This window comes from Callorhinus ursinus, unplaced genomic scaffold (genome assembly GCF_003265705.2).
Source record: "Callorhinus ursinus isolate GAN/ISIS: 27379988/994484 unplaced genomic scaffold, GSC_fseal_2.0 scaffold13, whole genome shotgun sequence".
Classification (NCBI taxonomy): Eukaryota; Metazoa; Chordata; class Mammalia; order Carnivora; family Otariidae; genus Callorhinus; species Callorhinus ursinus.
This window is the reverse complement of record NW_027397075.1, coordinates 16,557,045-16,572,539: the sequence shown is the minus strand read 5'-3', so window position 1 is coordinate 16,572,539 and position 15,495 is coordinate 16,557,045. Positions and strand designations below refer to the sequence as shown.

The window sequence follows — 15,495 nt, the reverse complement described above, 5'->3', positions numbered from 1 at the left end:
CTGTTCCCATGGGTCCTTCGCTCGCTGTCCCCTTCTCTCCCCTGTGGGTCTATGGGACACCAGGCTCTTGGCTTCCAACAGGTCGAGGCTGGGCAGAGGGCTTTCCTCCAGCAGGGATGGTCCCTGAGCCCAGGGAGTGGGATCCAGAGGGATCACCGCCTCCTCCGCACACACCCATGGACACGCACCACACACGCACATTACACCACACAGCACGTAGGGGTTTGCATGCCCACACGGCCTGTGGGCTTGCTGGCTCATTGTCCAGAGGCTGTGTGTATAGGTATTCACGGAGCTGGGTCTCCCGGGGAGGAGAGAGTGACCAGGTGGTGAGAGAATCCCCCAGAGTCGGGCCACCAGGGCAAACATTTCAGGTTTCATGAAGGGTCTGGTGACAAACCCAGGGGGGGGGGCTGGGGATTGGGGGGAGAAGGGAAGGATGTGGGTCAAGATTCAGTCCGTGCAGTTTGGTGCTAGTAGGGACTGAGGGTCTTGGGTAGGAAGCCAATGCTTCAGAAAAGTAAAATGCTTCCTGAAAGAACCCAGTCAGCTGTCCTGTTTACTTACCGGATTTGTTTTTCTCCTTTCTTTGTGTTCCAGGGAGATGGGAGCTGTGGTGGCTGGAAACCCACATGAGGTATGAAATCCTTCAGAACAGAAGCTCTGGCACTGTGGCATACCAAGCATTCGGGGTTTCTTGTTGATTTGTAGAAGTTCTTTACATATGAAGGATGATGACCATTTATTCATCAGGGCCACAACATTTCCTAGGCTCTGGTCCTTCCTGACAAAGATGGGACAGCAGCAGGGCGACCCAGGCTGGTGGCTCATCCCTACCCCTGGGGGCTGGGCGTCTGTCCCCCGCATCTGTCGGCGGGACCCTCAGAACGGGCCTGTGCTCTTGAGCAGTTCTGGGCGGGACAGAGAAGGCAGTGGGAGGGAGAATTCAGCCTCTGCTCTCAGACCTGCAGGCTCTCGGGGATAGATGGTGGAGGCGCATGAAACCGATGAAGGAAAGCTCATCCAGACATGCCGGAGACGGGTCTCAGGCTGCGTGCGAGGGGCCTGGGGGTGCTGGAGTGAGCACGCAGTCTGGGGGCCCCGTGGAGGGGCGAGGTCACGGCAGAGGCCGGAAGAAGAAAATGTGCCCATTCCCGTCCTCAGCCCGCTGTCTTTTTCTTCTGGTGGCCCCTGTGGAGGCTGCTCGCGGAGGGGCTGCTCCATGAGGGGTAGACGCAGGCCGCCCTGCCCTGTCTGCACCAATGCGCGCTGGGGGTGGGCGACTGTGTCTTCACGGGGCCACCGCCGCCTGTCGGCCCGGTGGCTGCGGGTTCGGGTCCTGTCGAGCCGGGCTGGCAGAGGCACCTGGTGGGTTTGCACGCTCCTGTTCCTGCAGGCGCGAGAAGCCCTGGGGTCCGTTCACTCACTCACTCACTCACTCATTCATTCATTCAGTGTCATTTTATGTTTTTTATTTTAATTCCAGTATAGTTCACAGTGTTCTCTTAGCTTCAGGTTAGCTCTGGGGCTTACGTCACGAGCTCATGAGACAGAATCGCCCGCCCCCACTGTCCGCGTGGCGCATTCCAGTCAGACCCTGGATGGCCGGTGCCCAGCAGCGCCCCTGCCGCGGGTCAGAGGGACGGGTGGCACCGGCGGTGCTTTCTGGGCTGGCGGTTCCTGGTGACGGAGCTGTCCTGCCCTACCCTGCCCCGGGGAGAGGCCCAGTCTCCTCGGGGACTCCTCTCTCATAGCAGCCTCTCTTGCTGCTGTCCCAGGAAAGGCCCATGTGCCCAAATGGAGGGCGTGGGTCTGAGCCTGCAATTCGGGTGGTAGGAGCCAGCCTTCCGCCCCTTTTTGGTTTCTGTGACCTGGATGGAAGGCTGGCCCCGACCCCATGGCACCAGGTTGGCAGGAGTTCAAGCCGAGGCGTTGCGGGGGCTCCTGGCTCCCCCTCCCGAGGTCTTGGGGTTTCCTGAAACACCTGCTGCTTCATGGGAAGACTCTTCCTCTTGCAGGTGCTCACCGCTCTCCCTTGGAACGCCCCAGTCTCAGCTCACGGTTGCTGCTCCTGAGCTGCCCGGGGGCTTCTGTGCGAGCTTGGGGCTCCGACCCTTTGTGAGCCAGGAGCCCCCAGCCTAGCGCCCAGCATTCCCTCGTGAGGTCCCGCAGAAATGCATGAGATTCCCAGGATTCCAGGGCCCTACATGTGCACACACACGCACACGGGGGTCGCGTCCGTGGGGCACTCAAGACTTACAGATCGCAGGGATGGCCCCTGCCACGTGCCAGGCGTCCAAGAAGTCTCTTTAAAGGAATGAGCAAACCGCAAGTTTCCACATACGCCATCACGCAAATGCCTCTCGTTCCCGTGATCCGTGTGCGGTGCTCCCACCTGGTGGCAGTGTGCCTGCCGCCCACCTGCGTGTGCCCGCTTCCATATCCTGGCTTTGTGGCTTTTGTTGTTTGGTTTGTAATTTCACAACCCCCTCCCCCCGAGGATAATAGAATCTAACCCCACGTCCGGAGTCGGTGGACATCCCACTAGACTTCGGCGAGCAGTGTATTGTGTGATGGGAACAATGTAACCCGTTTATTCTACAAAACCTCTTGAAAGTCACGTACCTGTGATGGCAAGTGTTTATCATTTTTCTTCTGGAAAGTTCGGACGTGTTCTCGGATTTGCTCATCGTGTGTGTAAGTGGTAGGGAGGCGTGGCTGTCCCCACGCTGTGGATAAGGAGGCAGCCCCGGGGCTGCAGGCATGTTTGGCCCCGAGAGCATGTGCTCTGGTTTTCTGACTAAAGGCGGAGAAGCACACAAGCTGCCTCTCGGATCATGGCTCCAAAGCCGACCAGAGGTGCGGTCCTGGTGTTACTTAACTGCACGTATGCCGTGTGGACCGCAGTGGGACCCACCCCACAGAAGAGTCATGAGCAGTAAGGGAATTAATCCCTGAGGTGCCTGGTGGGTAGTGAGTCCCCGTCAACGGTGAGCATGGCCACCGTCCTTGTTACTCCCATCTGTACGGTGTCGCCAGGCCACGTCTGGCCTTTTCTGCTTCTCTGGGCAATGGTTTTAGAACATGGACTTGGCTTTCTGGGAGCTCCTGAAGCCTCCTGGGAAGCATGTGACTTCCCGTCTGTCAGTGGGGACGTTGGGGGTGGGGCCCCCGTCAGGCTGCAAGTCCCTGGACAGACCCAATGACGTAAAGTTTGTAACTTTGATGGGACTTTGACCCCATCAGCTGGTGTTTGCTTCTGGAAGGAGCACCGGGGAGCAGCCTCGTCATTTAACCACAGACTGAGGGAGTGAGGGAGGGTTCTGGGAGCCCGGGGCAAACCGCCCTGCGGCCCCTCCTGTGTCCGAACCCCGTCTTCTGGCTCCGACTTCTGCTACGTCCACTAGGCTGTGACCCCCAACTACTTTCGAATCCTGGGGTGATTTGAGAGTATGAGGAACGCTAGGAAAATTCCACACATGGACACTACCCAACATGTTCACGCGGTTTCTGGGGTTCACAGACTCCTGGGAGGTCTCTGGGGGGGGCCTCTGGGGGCCCCCAGGCCAGACGGAGATTCTCTGCGGTCAGTCCGAAGCGATTATGGGTTGAAACTGGAAATTCAGGGCTGGCGGGATCACCTCCTCACGTCAGGGAGGCAAGGCCGCCCCGCGCCCCACGGAGCCGACGTCGGCACGTGGTGGGTGTGCAGTAGGAACAGGGAGTGACAGACGTGAAATCTTCGTTCCCCCAGCGACCCCCCCACCCCCCCGCTAACTCTCTGCTGTGCTTCCCGTCAGCCGCACCCGGGCGACGTGGACCAGGAGGTCGGCCAGTTCTGGAGCCTGCTGGGGAAGCTTGCGGGGAAGGTGAGTGGGGCCAACACGCCCTCCCCACAGGCAGGAGGGTGGCCAAGACCTCAGGCCGCTTCAGCCTCTGTCCCCTGGCGTCTCCGTGGGCTGAAGGGCAAGGGCCCAGCTTCTCTCTGCGGCCTCCTCCCGTCTCAGCTCTGGGCTCCTCCCTGTGTTGTGGGGACAGTGATGGTCCCAAGGCCGTGTCTCGCTGCATCGACGGACCCTTCAGGAAATAGAAAATCCAGAAGCAGGGTGGCAAGACATCCCTAAATCGTATGCTTCACCTACCCCGGCTGCCACCCTCGGTGCTCGGCCGCAGCATTCACGCCAGGTCCGGTGCCAGTGGTGCCCCGGCCTCTTTCTGCTCCATGCTGTGTGCAGACTTGGGTTCATCACGTTCCAGGCCTGTGGGGTCACACGGCCCCATAAATAGAGTGGATGCACTGCTCTCTGGGGTACTGGGATGTACTCCAGGGTCTTGGCTGGTGTCTCGGCTCCGGCTGCTGCATCAAGAACCACGGACGGCCCGTAAACAACAGACCCTGATGGCTCCCGGATCTGGGGGCCGGCCGTCTGATGTCCAGTGCAGGGAGCCTGACATCCGAGGTCCTGTGCAGGGAGCCTGACATCCGAGGTCCGGTACAGGGAGCGTGACATCTGAGGTCTGGTGCAGGGGGCCAGCCGACCGCGGTCTGGTGCAGGGGGCCGGGGTCTGGGCTGAGCCCCCTTCTTGGCTGCAGACAGTCTCTCCACGTGCTCTCCTTGTGGAGAGAGGGGCCAGGGAGCTCTGGGGCCCCTTTGCAAGGGCACCGATCCCACCGCAGGGGCTCCACCCTCGCTCGGGGCCTGGTCACCTCCCCTTCCTGAGACCATCACACTGGGCTCAGGCTCCCACACAGGGTTTTGGGGGACACACATGTTCAGTCCTTAACAGAAGGGGAGAAACAATACTGTCCACCCCGAGGGACGTTCGGGACAGAGAATGGAATAGAAAAAAATATGTCGGAACCCTTTGCAGGAAATGAAACCGTACATACAGTTCCTTCGCTGTTGAAGAAGCCTTGCAAAAATGAGTCCATTTCTGCTTTATTTGGACGCTCAGACCAGGATCCCGGGAGCTGCACTGGGCCGGCAGCTGTGAACCCGTAGAAATCACATCACATGAATGACACGTTCCATCGAGCGTGTATATGGTGTTCACAAGTTTACAAAACTACAGGTCCTTACTCCATGACGGAGGCCACGCCGTTCTGAGGTCGCAAGGACACTCGGCGGCGGGCACGTGGCTCCTGGTCCTGCCCTTCGCCACACTCCCGCCAGGCTGTGCGGGACCCCAGAGGAGCTGAGAACTAGAGTTTCTAAAGATGCCCCAGGGCCCTTGGATGTGCTGTCTGGTCCACATCAGCCTCACACCCTGGAAACTTGCCAGGACCTGGTGTGACTCACATTTGGGTTCCCCTTTCCAGGATTCTGAGATTGGTGTCCATGAACTCAGGACACTTCTGAATGAGGCTTTTTCCAAAGGTAAGTTCTTCCTTGGAGCTTTCCAGAAAGATCGTGGGAGCCTAAGAGAGGTGAAGGGTGGGGGGTGGGGGCGAGGGACGGGTGTGTGTGTGGGGGTCAGGTTTGGGGTCATGAGCTCTGCAGATGCAGATGCGGAAGGAGACCCTGGGGGCATGAGGGTGTCCAGCAGGGGGGCAGGGGTGACGCTGCTGGAAGGATTGGGGGGTCCTGGGAGGAAAAGCTGGGCTGAGGGTGACCAGACCCATGACGTCTCCCCAGACATACCAGGTTGATGCTGTGGGACAGTGCAGACTGAGGGCCTGTTCCGTGGAGCTGTGGTTTTGACTCCCAGTCCTGGCTTCTTGTCTGGCCCAGGATGGGGATGGACAGGGGAGACGGGTTAGGGACAGGGACGGGGACGGGCTGTCTGCGGCTTCCCACTGGTGGAGCGAGGGCCAGGACTGGGCTGAGATGTAGCACACAGAGGAGGAGGAGGAGGAGGCCCAGAGAGAGCCCTCGGGCCCTCGAGAGGCAGGCTGGGGCTGAGCAGGGCGCAGGCTCTGGCTGGACGGTCTCCGCTCCCTGCTCCAGCCCTGGCTTCTGTTGAGAAGGGGTGAGAGAAGAGGGGACGGCTGCAGGGTCTTTGGCTTCCGGGTGCGGCCAGGTGAGGTGGGGGCCAGGGAGGCAGCTCCAAGCAGGTGCCAGCAGGTGAGCGTGCAAGGTGTCAGGGCTGGTCTCCAGGGCCTGCCTTTAGACCCTGCCCGCCCCTGCTGGTGGCAGATTATTCAACCTCTCTGGGCCTCCATGTCGTCATCTACAAAATGGGGATGCTGATTGTTCCGACCACGTGGGGCGGTTCTGGGGACGAGGTGTGGGGCTCGCCCCTACAGAGTTAGCCGTCCTGCTAGGAGCGAACCATGTCCAAGCGCTGTGCTAGGAACTCGCATTGTCCTTTTTATCCACAGCCGGCCTCTGGGGCAAGTATTATTATTGCTGTTATTCCCCCTGGTGGAGGAGGGAACCGGAGCTCAGGGTTAGCTTGAGGGGCTGCTGAGCAGCGCACATGCCTCTGGGAGGTTCTCTCCCACCTCCAAAGACCCGGATCCTCACCCTTTTCCATTTGAATGTTCAGAAGCAGATGTAAAATTCCTGGGATTCGACACAAACACTTGCAGGGAGATGATCAGCTTGATGGACGTATCCTTTGCCTGTTGCTGTATTTTCCCTTTTCCCTGATTTTCGGGACTGCTGGACCTTTCCCGTGAGAGGGGAGGGAGGGGGCGAGCAGGGGCACCCGCGGTGGTGGAGCGCCTGGAGCCCGCGGCTGTGCCGCCCGCGCGGTAGGGAAAGCCGCGCCGCCTCCTTTCGCTCCGCAGGAAGCTCACGCTTGTCCCCGTTTCCCGGTGAGGCCGGTGAGGTGCTCCGGGTTTCAGCCCGCGAATCCAGAGACGGCAAGTGCCAGGCATCGTGCCTTCCTCCCGTTAGACCCGCCAGGCTCCCCCCTCCACCCCTCCCTTCCCCCTCTCTCCCCTCCCCCTCTCATCTCTCCCCCCCTCCCCCCACTCTCTCCCCTCCCCCATCTCCCTCCCACTCTCTCCCCTCCTCTTCCCTCCTCCTCCCCCTTCCTCCCCCCTCCCACTCTCTCCCCTCCCCCTCCACGTCTGGCCTGTCTCCTGTAGTAACACAGTCCGCCCACAGTCACTCCCACTAGTTTAGAATTATCACATGAGGTAAGACCCATTTGTTCTCTCTGACCCGATTTAACCCTCACTTTACACTGAAGAATGTGTAAGAGTGTTTGGAAGGAATGGAGGAGGCTAGCACATTCCAGTTGGAAGCTTAAGTGAGGGTTCAGAGGGAGAATGGTCTTTGCGGCGGGTGGGACCAGGTCACCATCCTCCATCGTGTGGATGGTGAAGGCAACTTCTTTGAAACATGGTTGCTTGGAGGGTTCTCCTCAGCGTTAGGATGAGGCCTGATGACCTCGGGGTGGGAGGCATGACTGGTTTGGATGAGGGGTTCTGGATGCAGAGGGGTTCTGCAAACGTTGTGTGTGCTGATCCCCCAGGGTTATCAGCGATGGAGAGAGGGCCCTGTCCCTGTGGTCCAGAGCCATAGACACTGGGACTCTTCGGCCCTGTGTCCTTCTGTGAGCCCAGTGTGCTTAACAACTTATTCGTGGGCCACAAAGAATGGTTAAGTGTTGATTCACTTTGCTGCAAATAGTCCCTTGGTCTCTGAATCATCTTCTCGAACTCACCACTGACTTGGATGTCGATTTGGGAGCTGCTAGCCCCCCGTGTTCCCCCCGGTGTTTGCTTCTCTCGTGGCTCCGTCACCTTCGGGGGTGTGTGTCCCACAGTGTAGGTGGTGTGGGTGGTGGTTCTGAGCCAGGACATGCTGCGGACCTGCCCATGGAGACTTTGGTGACAACGACAGCTTTATCAAGATACAACTCACACACCTTACCATGGACCCACTTACAGGGTACCATCTGATGGGTTTTAGTAAATTCACAGTTGTGCAAACATCACCCAGGTTAGAGCATTTTCATCACCCCAGAGAGAGACCCTGTACCCATATTAGCAGTCACTCCCCATTCCTGCTCAACTGGCCCGACCTCTGCCCTGCAAACACCAGTCCACTTTCTGTCTCCACAGACCTGCCTATTCCAGCGAGCTCATTTATGTGGAAGAATACATCACACGGCCCTTTAGGTTGGAATTTTCCACTTGGCCCCATATTTCAAGTACCATAGCATCAGCACTTTGTTGTCCGTGGGATTTTAAAAAATACGGTTGCCTGAGTCCCACTGCTGGAGATGCTGACTCAGCAGGTCTGGGACAGGGCCTGGGTCACCGTAGCCATTCTGTCAGGCACTGAGGGTCCCCGTGTCATGGGACAAGGTTTGGAGCAGACAGGAATCCAGGTTCTGGCTCCAGCACTTTCCGGGTGTAGAAATTTGGAGAAGTTCCTCTATGCTCTGAACCTGTTTCTTGTGTTGGGAAGTGGGTTAAGAACTGGAGCCCCTGTGGTCACTGGGAGGGGGGTGTGGGGCGCGGGGTGCAGAAACCCAAGCACCAGCTCCCTCTGCGGAGGGGCGCCGGTTGCATTCCTGGCGAGGGATTGAGGCTGTGGTGTCTCCGACCCTCGGTGTGGATCATGGACACGAGAACCACACTTACTTAAAGAGGGTGGTGTACGCTCTTGGGTGTTTGGCTCGTTGGACGATGTGGGGCTGGCGGTCTGCCACACACCCTTGTGTGTCTTTAACACACCGGTGGTTATCCATTAGCTGTGATTCCGGAGAACGGGTGCTTTCAGAGCCTTAACTCCATGAGGGTCCCCATCGTCTAGCCCAGGGTTCCGTTAATGCTGTTCGAGGGAGTGTGAGCTGGACAGAGGGAGGTCCCCAGAACCCCTGGGGCTGAGTGGTGGCCCGTGAGCCAGCCGCGTCCCGGTGGGAGCTCCGAGCCCCTTCGTGGCATGCTGACAAATGTGTGCAAACCATGCAGCTGAGCATCCCAGTCCCGTGCTCCTGACGACTTCTCTGTTAACATATGACATTCTCACCAACGAGTTTTTTCAATGACCACTCACGGAGTTTAAATCTGGAGGTGTCTTTCCAGCTGTCCTCGGCCAGCCCGCTGCAAGCCAGGGTGACAAGGGTGTTGGATCTAATCAATGACCCTGCTCCGAGGTCCTTGGGCTCGTGACCTCAAAGGGGGTCCGTGGGGGTGCCTGACCCTTTCATCTTAATTTGAATTGGCTTCCCATCACCCTTCCCATGGTGACCCCTGGGGCCCTGCTTACTGAGCACATGGGTGGTTCACTGAGGCCGTAGGGCGCGCGCTGTGGTCACAAGAGAACATGGCACACAGGCCTGTGGCGTTTGGGCGTGTTGGCCTTGACCATGCCTAGAGCAGCGGCACGGGCACCTTGGGGCCGGCGGAACTCAGGACACTCTGGCTGAAGATTCAGAAGTACCTGGTAAGTCTTCTCTCCTCGGGGCTCTGGTCCCCTGTCGGTCGGTTCTGTTTCTAGCCCCTCGCCCCTCCCTGCCCTGCACCTCCCTCCCTAGTCTGACCAGAGTCTGAGTGTTTAAACCCAGCACAAAACCCGGATACGATGTTCAGGGGGCACTAGGGGGTGCTTGTGCCGAGCCCTTCACAGAGAGCCCTGCCGTTCAGCCCTGCTCTTCTCTTTGTTCCAGAAACTTCCTGGGAGGAGTCAGGGAGGTCTCTTCCTCCCGAGGGAGCAGTGGGCAAAGGGAGTCGCTCTGGTGGGGCCTCCAAAGGCTGTTTTCTACCTGGAATCTCTGTCCCGCTCTAGGACATCTACCGGGAAACTGATCACAACCACTCAGGGACCATCGACGCCCAAGAGATGAGGATGGCCCTCGGGAAGGCAGGTGAGATGCCGTCTTGGGACACAATGTGCTCATCTGAAACACTCTGAACAGGATGGTGTTGAAGCTGATGCTGGAGCCACGGGCCTCATCCAGCACCAGGGTGCAGGCTAATCCCCGAGGATTGCGACGGGGTGGCCAGGGGCTCCGCATCCCATGGAGGAGCCTGGCCGTGTCAGCCCCGAGCCCTGCGCACCACCGTGACCCAGGTCCCCCGCCGCAGGTTTCACGCTCAGCACTCAGGTGCAGCAGACCCTAGCCCTGCGGTACGTGGACGGCAGACTCCGCATCGACTTTGATGGCTTTGTGGCCTGTGTGACCCGCCTGGAGACCCTCTTCAGTGAGTCCCCCTGTTCCTCAGCCCCATCCGTTCCGCCGCAGGACTGGACGGCGGAGCCAGGCAGGCCTCCTGGGGGAGGCGGCACGAGCTGGCCACGCCCAAGGTCAGGGGCTGCCCTTTCCTGGAGCCTCAGAACGCTGCCACACTGGTTGTTGTTGGTGCTGGTGCGGGCTGTCTGACTGTCGCGAGCCGTCAAGCAGTGCGAGTCCTAGGGCTTAAGTGTCTTAGTGTCTGTTTCGGGGCCACGTGCAGAGCCCCTATCAGCTCCCAGGAGGGGATGCGTGTGCTCCCACCGCCTCCGGGTTTTGGGCGCGCGCGAAGCTGTCCTGTTCAGGGAGGGGTCTCCTCACTGGGGGTGGGGGGGTGGTCCCAATGGGAAAAGGCTGGGCCCCTAGAGAGGAAGCTGAGGGAGTGGCTGGCCCACCAAGGGGGCGACCGCGGTCCGTCCACAGCTCCCTCCTCCCGCCGCACGCTCCCACGGAAAGAATGAAGTTCTAGAGTTTCAGAGGGTGAAGATGGCGATCGACCACCTCTGCTCACAGCTGCAAATGTCCCCTGGGGCAGAGGGACGCCTGCCCCCAAACCCACATGGGGCACCAAACCTCCATGGAGCTTTCCAGAGTCCCTGCAGCCGGGTGGGGGCTGGGGGGTCGGGGCGGGGGGCTCACAGGGGGACGGTGGACAGGGGTAGCTCTCTACGTTCCGAAGTCTCATATCATTCTTTCTTTGGCATTCTAGAACTGTTCAGGCTGCTGGACAAGGACCAGAGCGGCATGGTCCGGCTCTCCCTGGCTGAGGTAGGCAGCTGGGGTTCTGGTGAACGGCTTGCTGATGGGACTTGGATTCTGGGTCATTATGGGTGCCGAGTGGGGCTCGTTCACAGCGACCTGTCTTATTTCCACGTGGCTACGATGCGTCTTCTGGGCGCCGCACTGCGGGGAGAAATGGGACTGCCCTGTGGTCTTCCCAACACGCATCCGTTATTATCTTGAAGATAAGGCTACTGCTACATTTCAAATCCTGTTGGGATACCAGCCGTTGCTAATTTGGATGGAAGTGTGGGTGGTGGGTGCGATTTAATGGCTGACTTCCAGGAGCGGATGTCTTAGATTAACAGAGGGAAGGTGACCAGAAACCAGTGGGAATGTCGGTGACCTGTTTCCAGTGATGCGGGAAGGTCTTCCTGGAGGCCCCCGGACATCAGTGCTGACCCTGACACTGAGTGCATACATATGTACACACATGCGAACCTGTTTGCCCTCTTGGGTCTGGGCCTTTCCTAAGCCACCTGTCTAGCGGGCTCGTGGGGTTGGGACTGAGTTAAGGACTCCCAGGCGCCCCCTGGAGCGTGGACGCGTCACAGGTCACGCCACGCCGGGCGGGAGAGCGTCTCGGGCACCGTCGCACCAGCTCCTGGGGGAGCGCTGAGCTCACCCTGCGGTCCTTCTTTTGCAGTGGTTGTGCTGTGTGTTGGTCTGACCCGGGCGTGTGAACCCCGGTGACACTCCACACCAGCCCGCCTGCTGCCTTTCTCCCCTTCTTCACACTTCTGTGAACGAGGATTTGAATGGCACTCACTGGTTGTCCCGTCTTCCCTGCCCGTCAGCGTCCCTGGAGGTCCCGGCCTGTCCCACCCGTGCTGTCTGGGGGCCCGGCCTCTCTTTCAGCAGCGTGTAGACCAACCTTGGAGCCCCCCGGAGGGACCACAGTCAAATAAAGTCTGGTCCAAATGGTTCTTGCTTTCCTCTGGCGATGTGCAAAGTGCGGAGGGCCCTGCTTCTCATGCTTTAGGAGAGAGGTTTTGGGAAAAGATGGGCCCAGAGCTCCTGGGGTGGAGACGCGGCCGGATCTCTTGGGGCAGCCTCTGGGGCAGCGCAGGAAGGAGCATCTCCAGCCCTCCGAGGAGGGGCGCGGGTGGGCTGCTTTCTGCCCTTTTGAGGAAGGAGGAGTGGGCCTCCCTTCTGCACTCGAGGCCCAAGAAGTCAACGTCTGCCGAGTGGGAGGTAGATCCTTGCTGAGGGAATTCCTGCCCCACAAAGAGGGAAACGCAGTTCCGGCTGGGTTTCTCTCCCTGCCGGACACAAGGATCTTCATGGCTGGTGAGAAAGTGGATACCAAGCCGCGTGTCCTAAGGGGCAGATGGGGCAGAGCTGGGTCTCCCAGGCGGCCTTGGGATGGGAGGGTGAGGTGCTCGGCCTGCTGAGGGCTTGTTCCCACAGACCTGGAGGCCGGGCAGCCGAGATCCGTGTTCGGGCAGCCGGGCTCTGGGGACAGGCCCCTGGGTCGTGCTCCTGGCCCTGCGTGCGTGCGCTTGGCGGAGAGCGGAGTGCGGGGTGGGGGGGGCAGGCAAGCTCTCTGGGGCTCTCACAAGGACACAGACCCCATCATGGGCCCCCCTCTGCTGGCGCGGGTCCTCGTGGGGCAGAAGGACAGGCCGAGAGCGGAGGGAGCAGCTCGTGCTGCCGCCGGAGGGGGAGCAGGCTTCGTGCGGGGCAGGCATTCGACCCCGGTCCAGTAAACGCGTACTGAGCATCAGCTGCATCCTGGGCATTGTGTGGGCACCGGCTAACGAGAGGGACAGATGCCCCAGATGCAGGGAACGGCATGAGAGAAGGTGAGAGCCCAGGAAAAAGAGGCCCATCCTCTTCTGGAAGGTTCTGTCACGGCAGCCCCGAAGGACACCTCCTCTGCTTTCTCCCACCTTCCCTGCCGTGATCCTGCCGCAGCTACTTTTCCTTTCTGTGTCCGAGGGAGAGCTTTCAGACTCATCTCCGGACGGGGCACCATCCTGGGCCTCCTGAGGTTCGGGTTGTTGGGTAGTGTCTTCTCCCTCTGTTCCTGGGCTGGAAGGACCCGCGGAGCCCGTTGGGCGGCTGTGTCCTCACTACCCAGAGAGAAGAAGGGGCCCCAGGGAGGGTCCTTGAAGGGGATCGTTCCCGGGTGAGGCCAAAAGTGCCACCCTGGAGCAGAAAAGCACCCTGGAGACTCGTCTGAAGAAGCTCACGAGGGTTTCCCACTTCGACCTCCATCTGTGAAACACTCACCACTAGTTAATTCCTGAATCCCACAACAACGCTGTCCTGGTTACACAGGGCTGCTGTCTATGGCATACGTGATTCTGATCCATGTTCCCCCAGAAATGGGGGGAGGGACGGGGGGAGGAGGGGGAGGGAGACCGAGAAGGGGCTCCTGGCGGGCAGGCGCTGCTGGTCTCGGGGCTGCCTGCCGTCCGGGGGGGCTTGGCAGGCTCTCCACTGAGCCCAGGCAGGAATGGTGTTCTTGGGACCCCTCCCACCCATGCCAACACCAACGGAAATGTAAATAATAACACGCAGACATAGTCACAGCCCGACCCCATGGTGGGGGCACTCACGGGCACCCGTCACGTGTCACGTCTCCAGGTCCCCGTTTGCACTGTGGGGATTAAAGCATGGACCCTAGCTTCTTCCTCTCTGTTTTGTTGTGTTTTTATGGACACATGGACTTTTTACCTTTTTGTGTCTTCTTTGGTATTTATTTGAGGTGGGATGGCATGTGGAAACAGTGGCTTTCATACCACGTTGGAATATCTGGGTCACCAAACGTCTGTGAGGCTCGTCGAGCATAACTGAGCACCTACTATGTGCAGGGAAGCATGCTACGCTGTTGTCGGGCTACACACACGCGTGAGATATGACCTCTGTCCTTGGGGGCGTTCCTACCGTCTCAGGAGAGATACCGCGGCAGAGACAGGCGGCTTTGCCATGAGCAAAAGGCAAAGACGGAGACAGGGACAGGGAGCCGCGAGGGTGCCGGGCTTGCCGGTGGAAGGCTGTGGGTGGTTATCCTGAGCTGGGTCGGATCTCGGTCCAGCAGAGACAGGAACCACAGCAGTGGTTAACAGTTAACAAATGTTAACCTGTGTAAGGTCATAACCAGGAATTAAATGCATGACCAGAGCTCTCAAATGGGTCAGGTGCAGCGGCTGCTACGTGTAGGTTTGGCCACGTGAGCAACGGGACGAGAAGATCGGAGGTGTTAAAGCTTGGAGACCTGGAGGAGAGAGCCCGTGGGACTAAAACTCAGCCTTGGGAGGGGGCCCGTGCCCCAGCGATGCCCACAAGTTCGGGAATAGCTGCCAAGTGGGGTCCGCTGTTGCCAGTGCCTTGTCGGCAGAGCCCGATGTGGACCCCGGGGTGGCTCGCACAGCAGACGCAGGCTCACGAGGGGCTCACCCCATGCGCCGGAGACTCGCTCAGTCAACACCAACTTCTGATTGGCCGCAAAGTGTCAGGCACTTTCTAGCTCTGAAGGCGCGGTGGCGGACAACACCAACGGAAATCCGTCTTTGTGGGTTTGCAGCCTGGTTGAGGGAAGCAGACAGGAAGCAGAAGCAAACGAGTGAGTGAGACGCTATCCCCAGTGCGTCGGTGAAGAGAAATAAAGCAAGGGGAGGTGAGAACGTGTGCGAGCTCGAGCGACCAGGCGGGGGTTTGGTTCAGAAGGAAAGGTCCTCCCCCAGTCGTGGACTCCTGCAGGCCTGTTTCCTTGTCGGCAATGGGAGGGAGCAGGCGAGGGGCCACTTCCTTTCCAGCTCGTGGACCCCAGCGGTCTGTGTTTGGGGGATGAAGGTGCCTGGAAGCAGCTCCTGGATCGGCGGTGGTCACCCCAGGCCCAGGGTGGCAGGCAGGGCTGGGGAGCCCGCATGCTAGGGTCCCTTCCAGAGCGGGGAGTGTTTCCACGTCCTCACCCCTGTTTGGCCTTCCCTCTCCAGCCCACGAAGGCATGAAATTAACAGCAATAACAGCTCATGGCGCTGAGTTTTTCTAAACGCCGGGATTTCTGTGAAACACATCACGTGTCACTTCATTCGATCCTTCCTGCTCTGCGTCTCGCGGCTGTGTGGCCTTGGGCCACCCGGTTATTGCTCTCCTTTCTGTCCCTAAATGTTCTTCCTTGAAAATGGGGATAATCATCGGACTGACCTCACGGGGTTGTGATCGGCATGAAATGAGCTGGCCCATGTGTTCAGACCAGCACGTGGCAAATGTTCCACTGCCGTCTGGCTATTCACGCTGCACATGACTACACCAAGGGGTCCGGCAAGCGGGTGCCTCGCTCCCCCACGCTGCTGAGGACAGTGAGGCTCAAGAGGAGAGGGCAGCCTCGGCTCCGGCTGCACCAAGCACCGCGGACGGCCCGTAAACAACAGACCCTGAGGGGTGCAGGGGCCCAACGTCCGAGGTCCGGTGCAGGCGGCCGGCTGTCTGAGGTCCGTGCAGGGGCCCGACATCCGAGGTCCGTGCAGGGGGCCCGACATCCGAGGTCTGGTGCAGGGGGCCCGACGTCCGAGGTCCGTGCAGGGGGCCCGACATCCGAGGTCTGGTGCAGGGGGCCCGACGTCCGAGGTC

At 59.7% G+C, this 15,495-nt stretch overlaps 1 protein-coding gene across 1 annotated transcript in view; it reads left to right on the top strand.

Moving 5' to 3' along the window:
• Positions 1-11,827, top strand: part of CAPN8 (calpain 8) — a 40,092-nt gene extending 28,265 nt beyond the window's left edge. Inside the window, exons 13-21 of the mRNA XM_025877908.2 lie at positions 601-637; positions 3,801-3,869; positions 5,321-5,378; positions 6,490-6,554; positions 9,279-9,347; positions 9,690-9,768; positions 9,989-10,105; positions 10,844-10,902; positions 11,561-11,827. Of these exons, the coding sequence (XP_025733693.1) occupies positions 601-637; positions 3,801-3,869; positions 5,321-5,378; positions 6,490-6,554; positions 9,279-9,347; positions 9,690-9,768; positions 9,989-10,105; positions 10,844-10,902; positions 11,561-11,584 (577 nt within the window). The 3' untranslated portion in view covers positions 11,585-11,827. The remainder of the gene's footprint in view (positions 1-600; positions 638-3,800; positions 3,870-5,320; positions 5,379-6,489; positions 6,555-9,278; positions 9,348-9,689; positions 9,769-9,988; positions 10,106-10,843; positions 10,903-11,560) is intronic.
• The last annotated feature ends 3,668 nt before the right edge of the window (positions 11,828-15,495 follow it).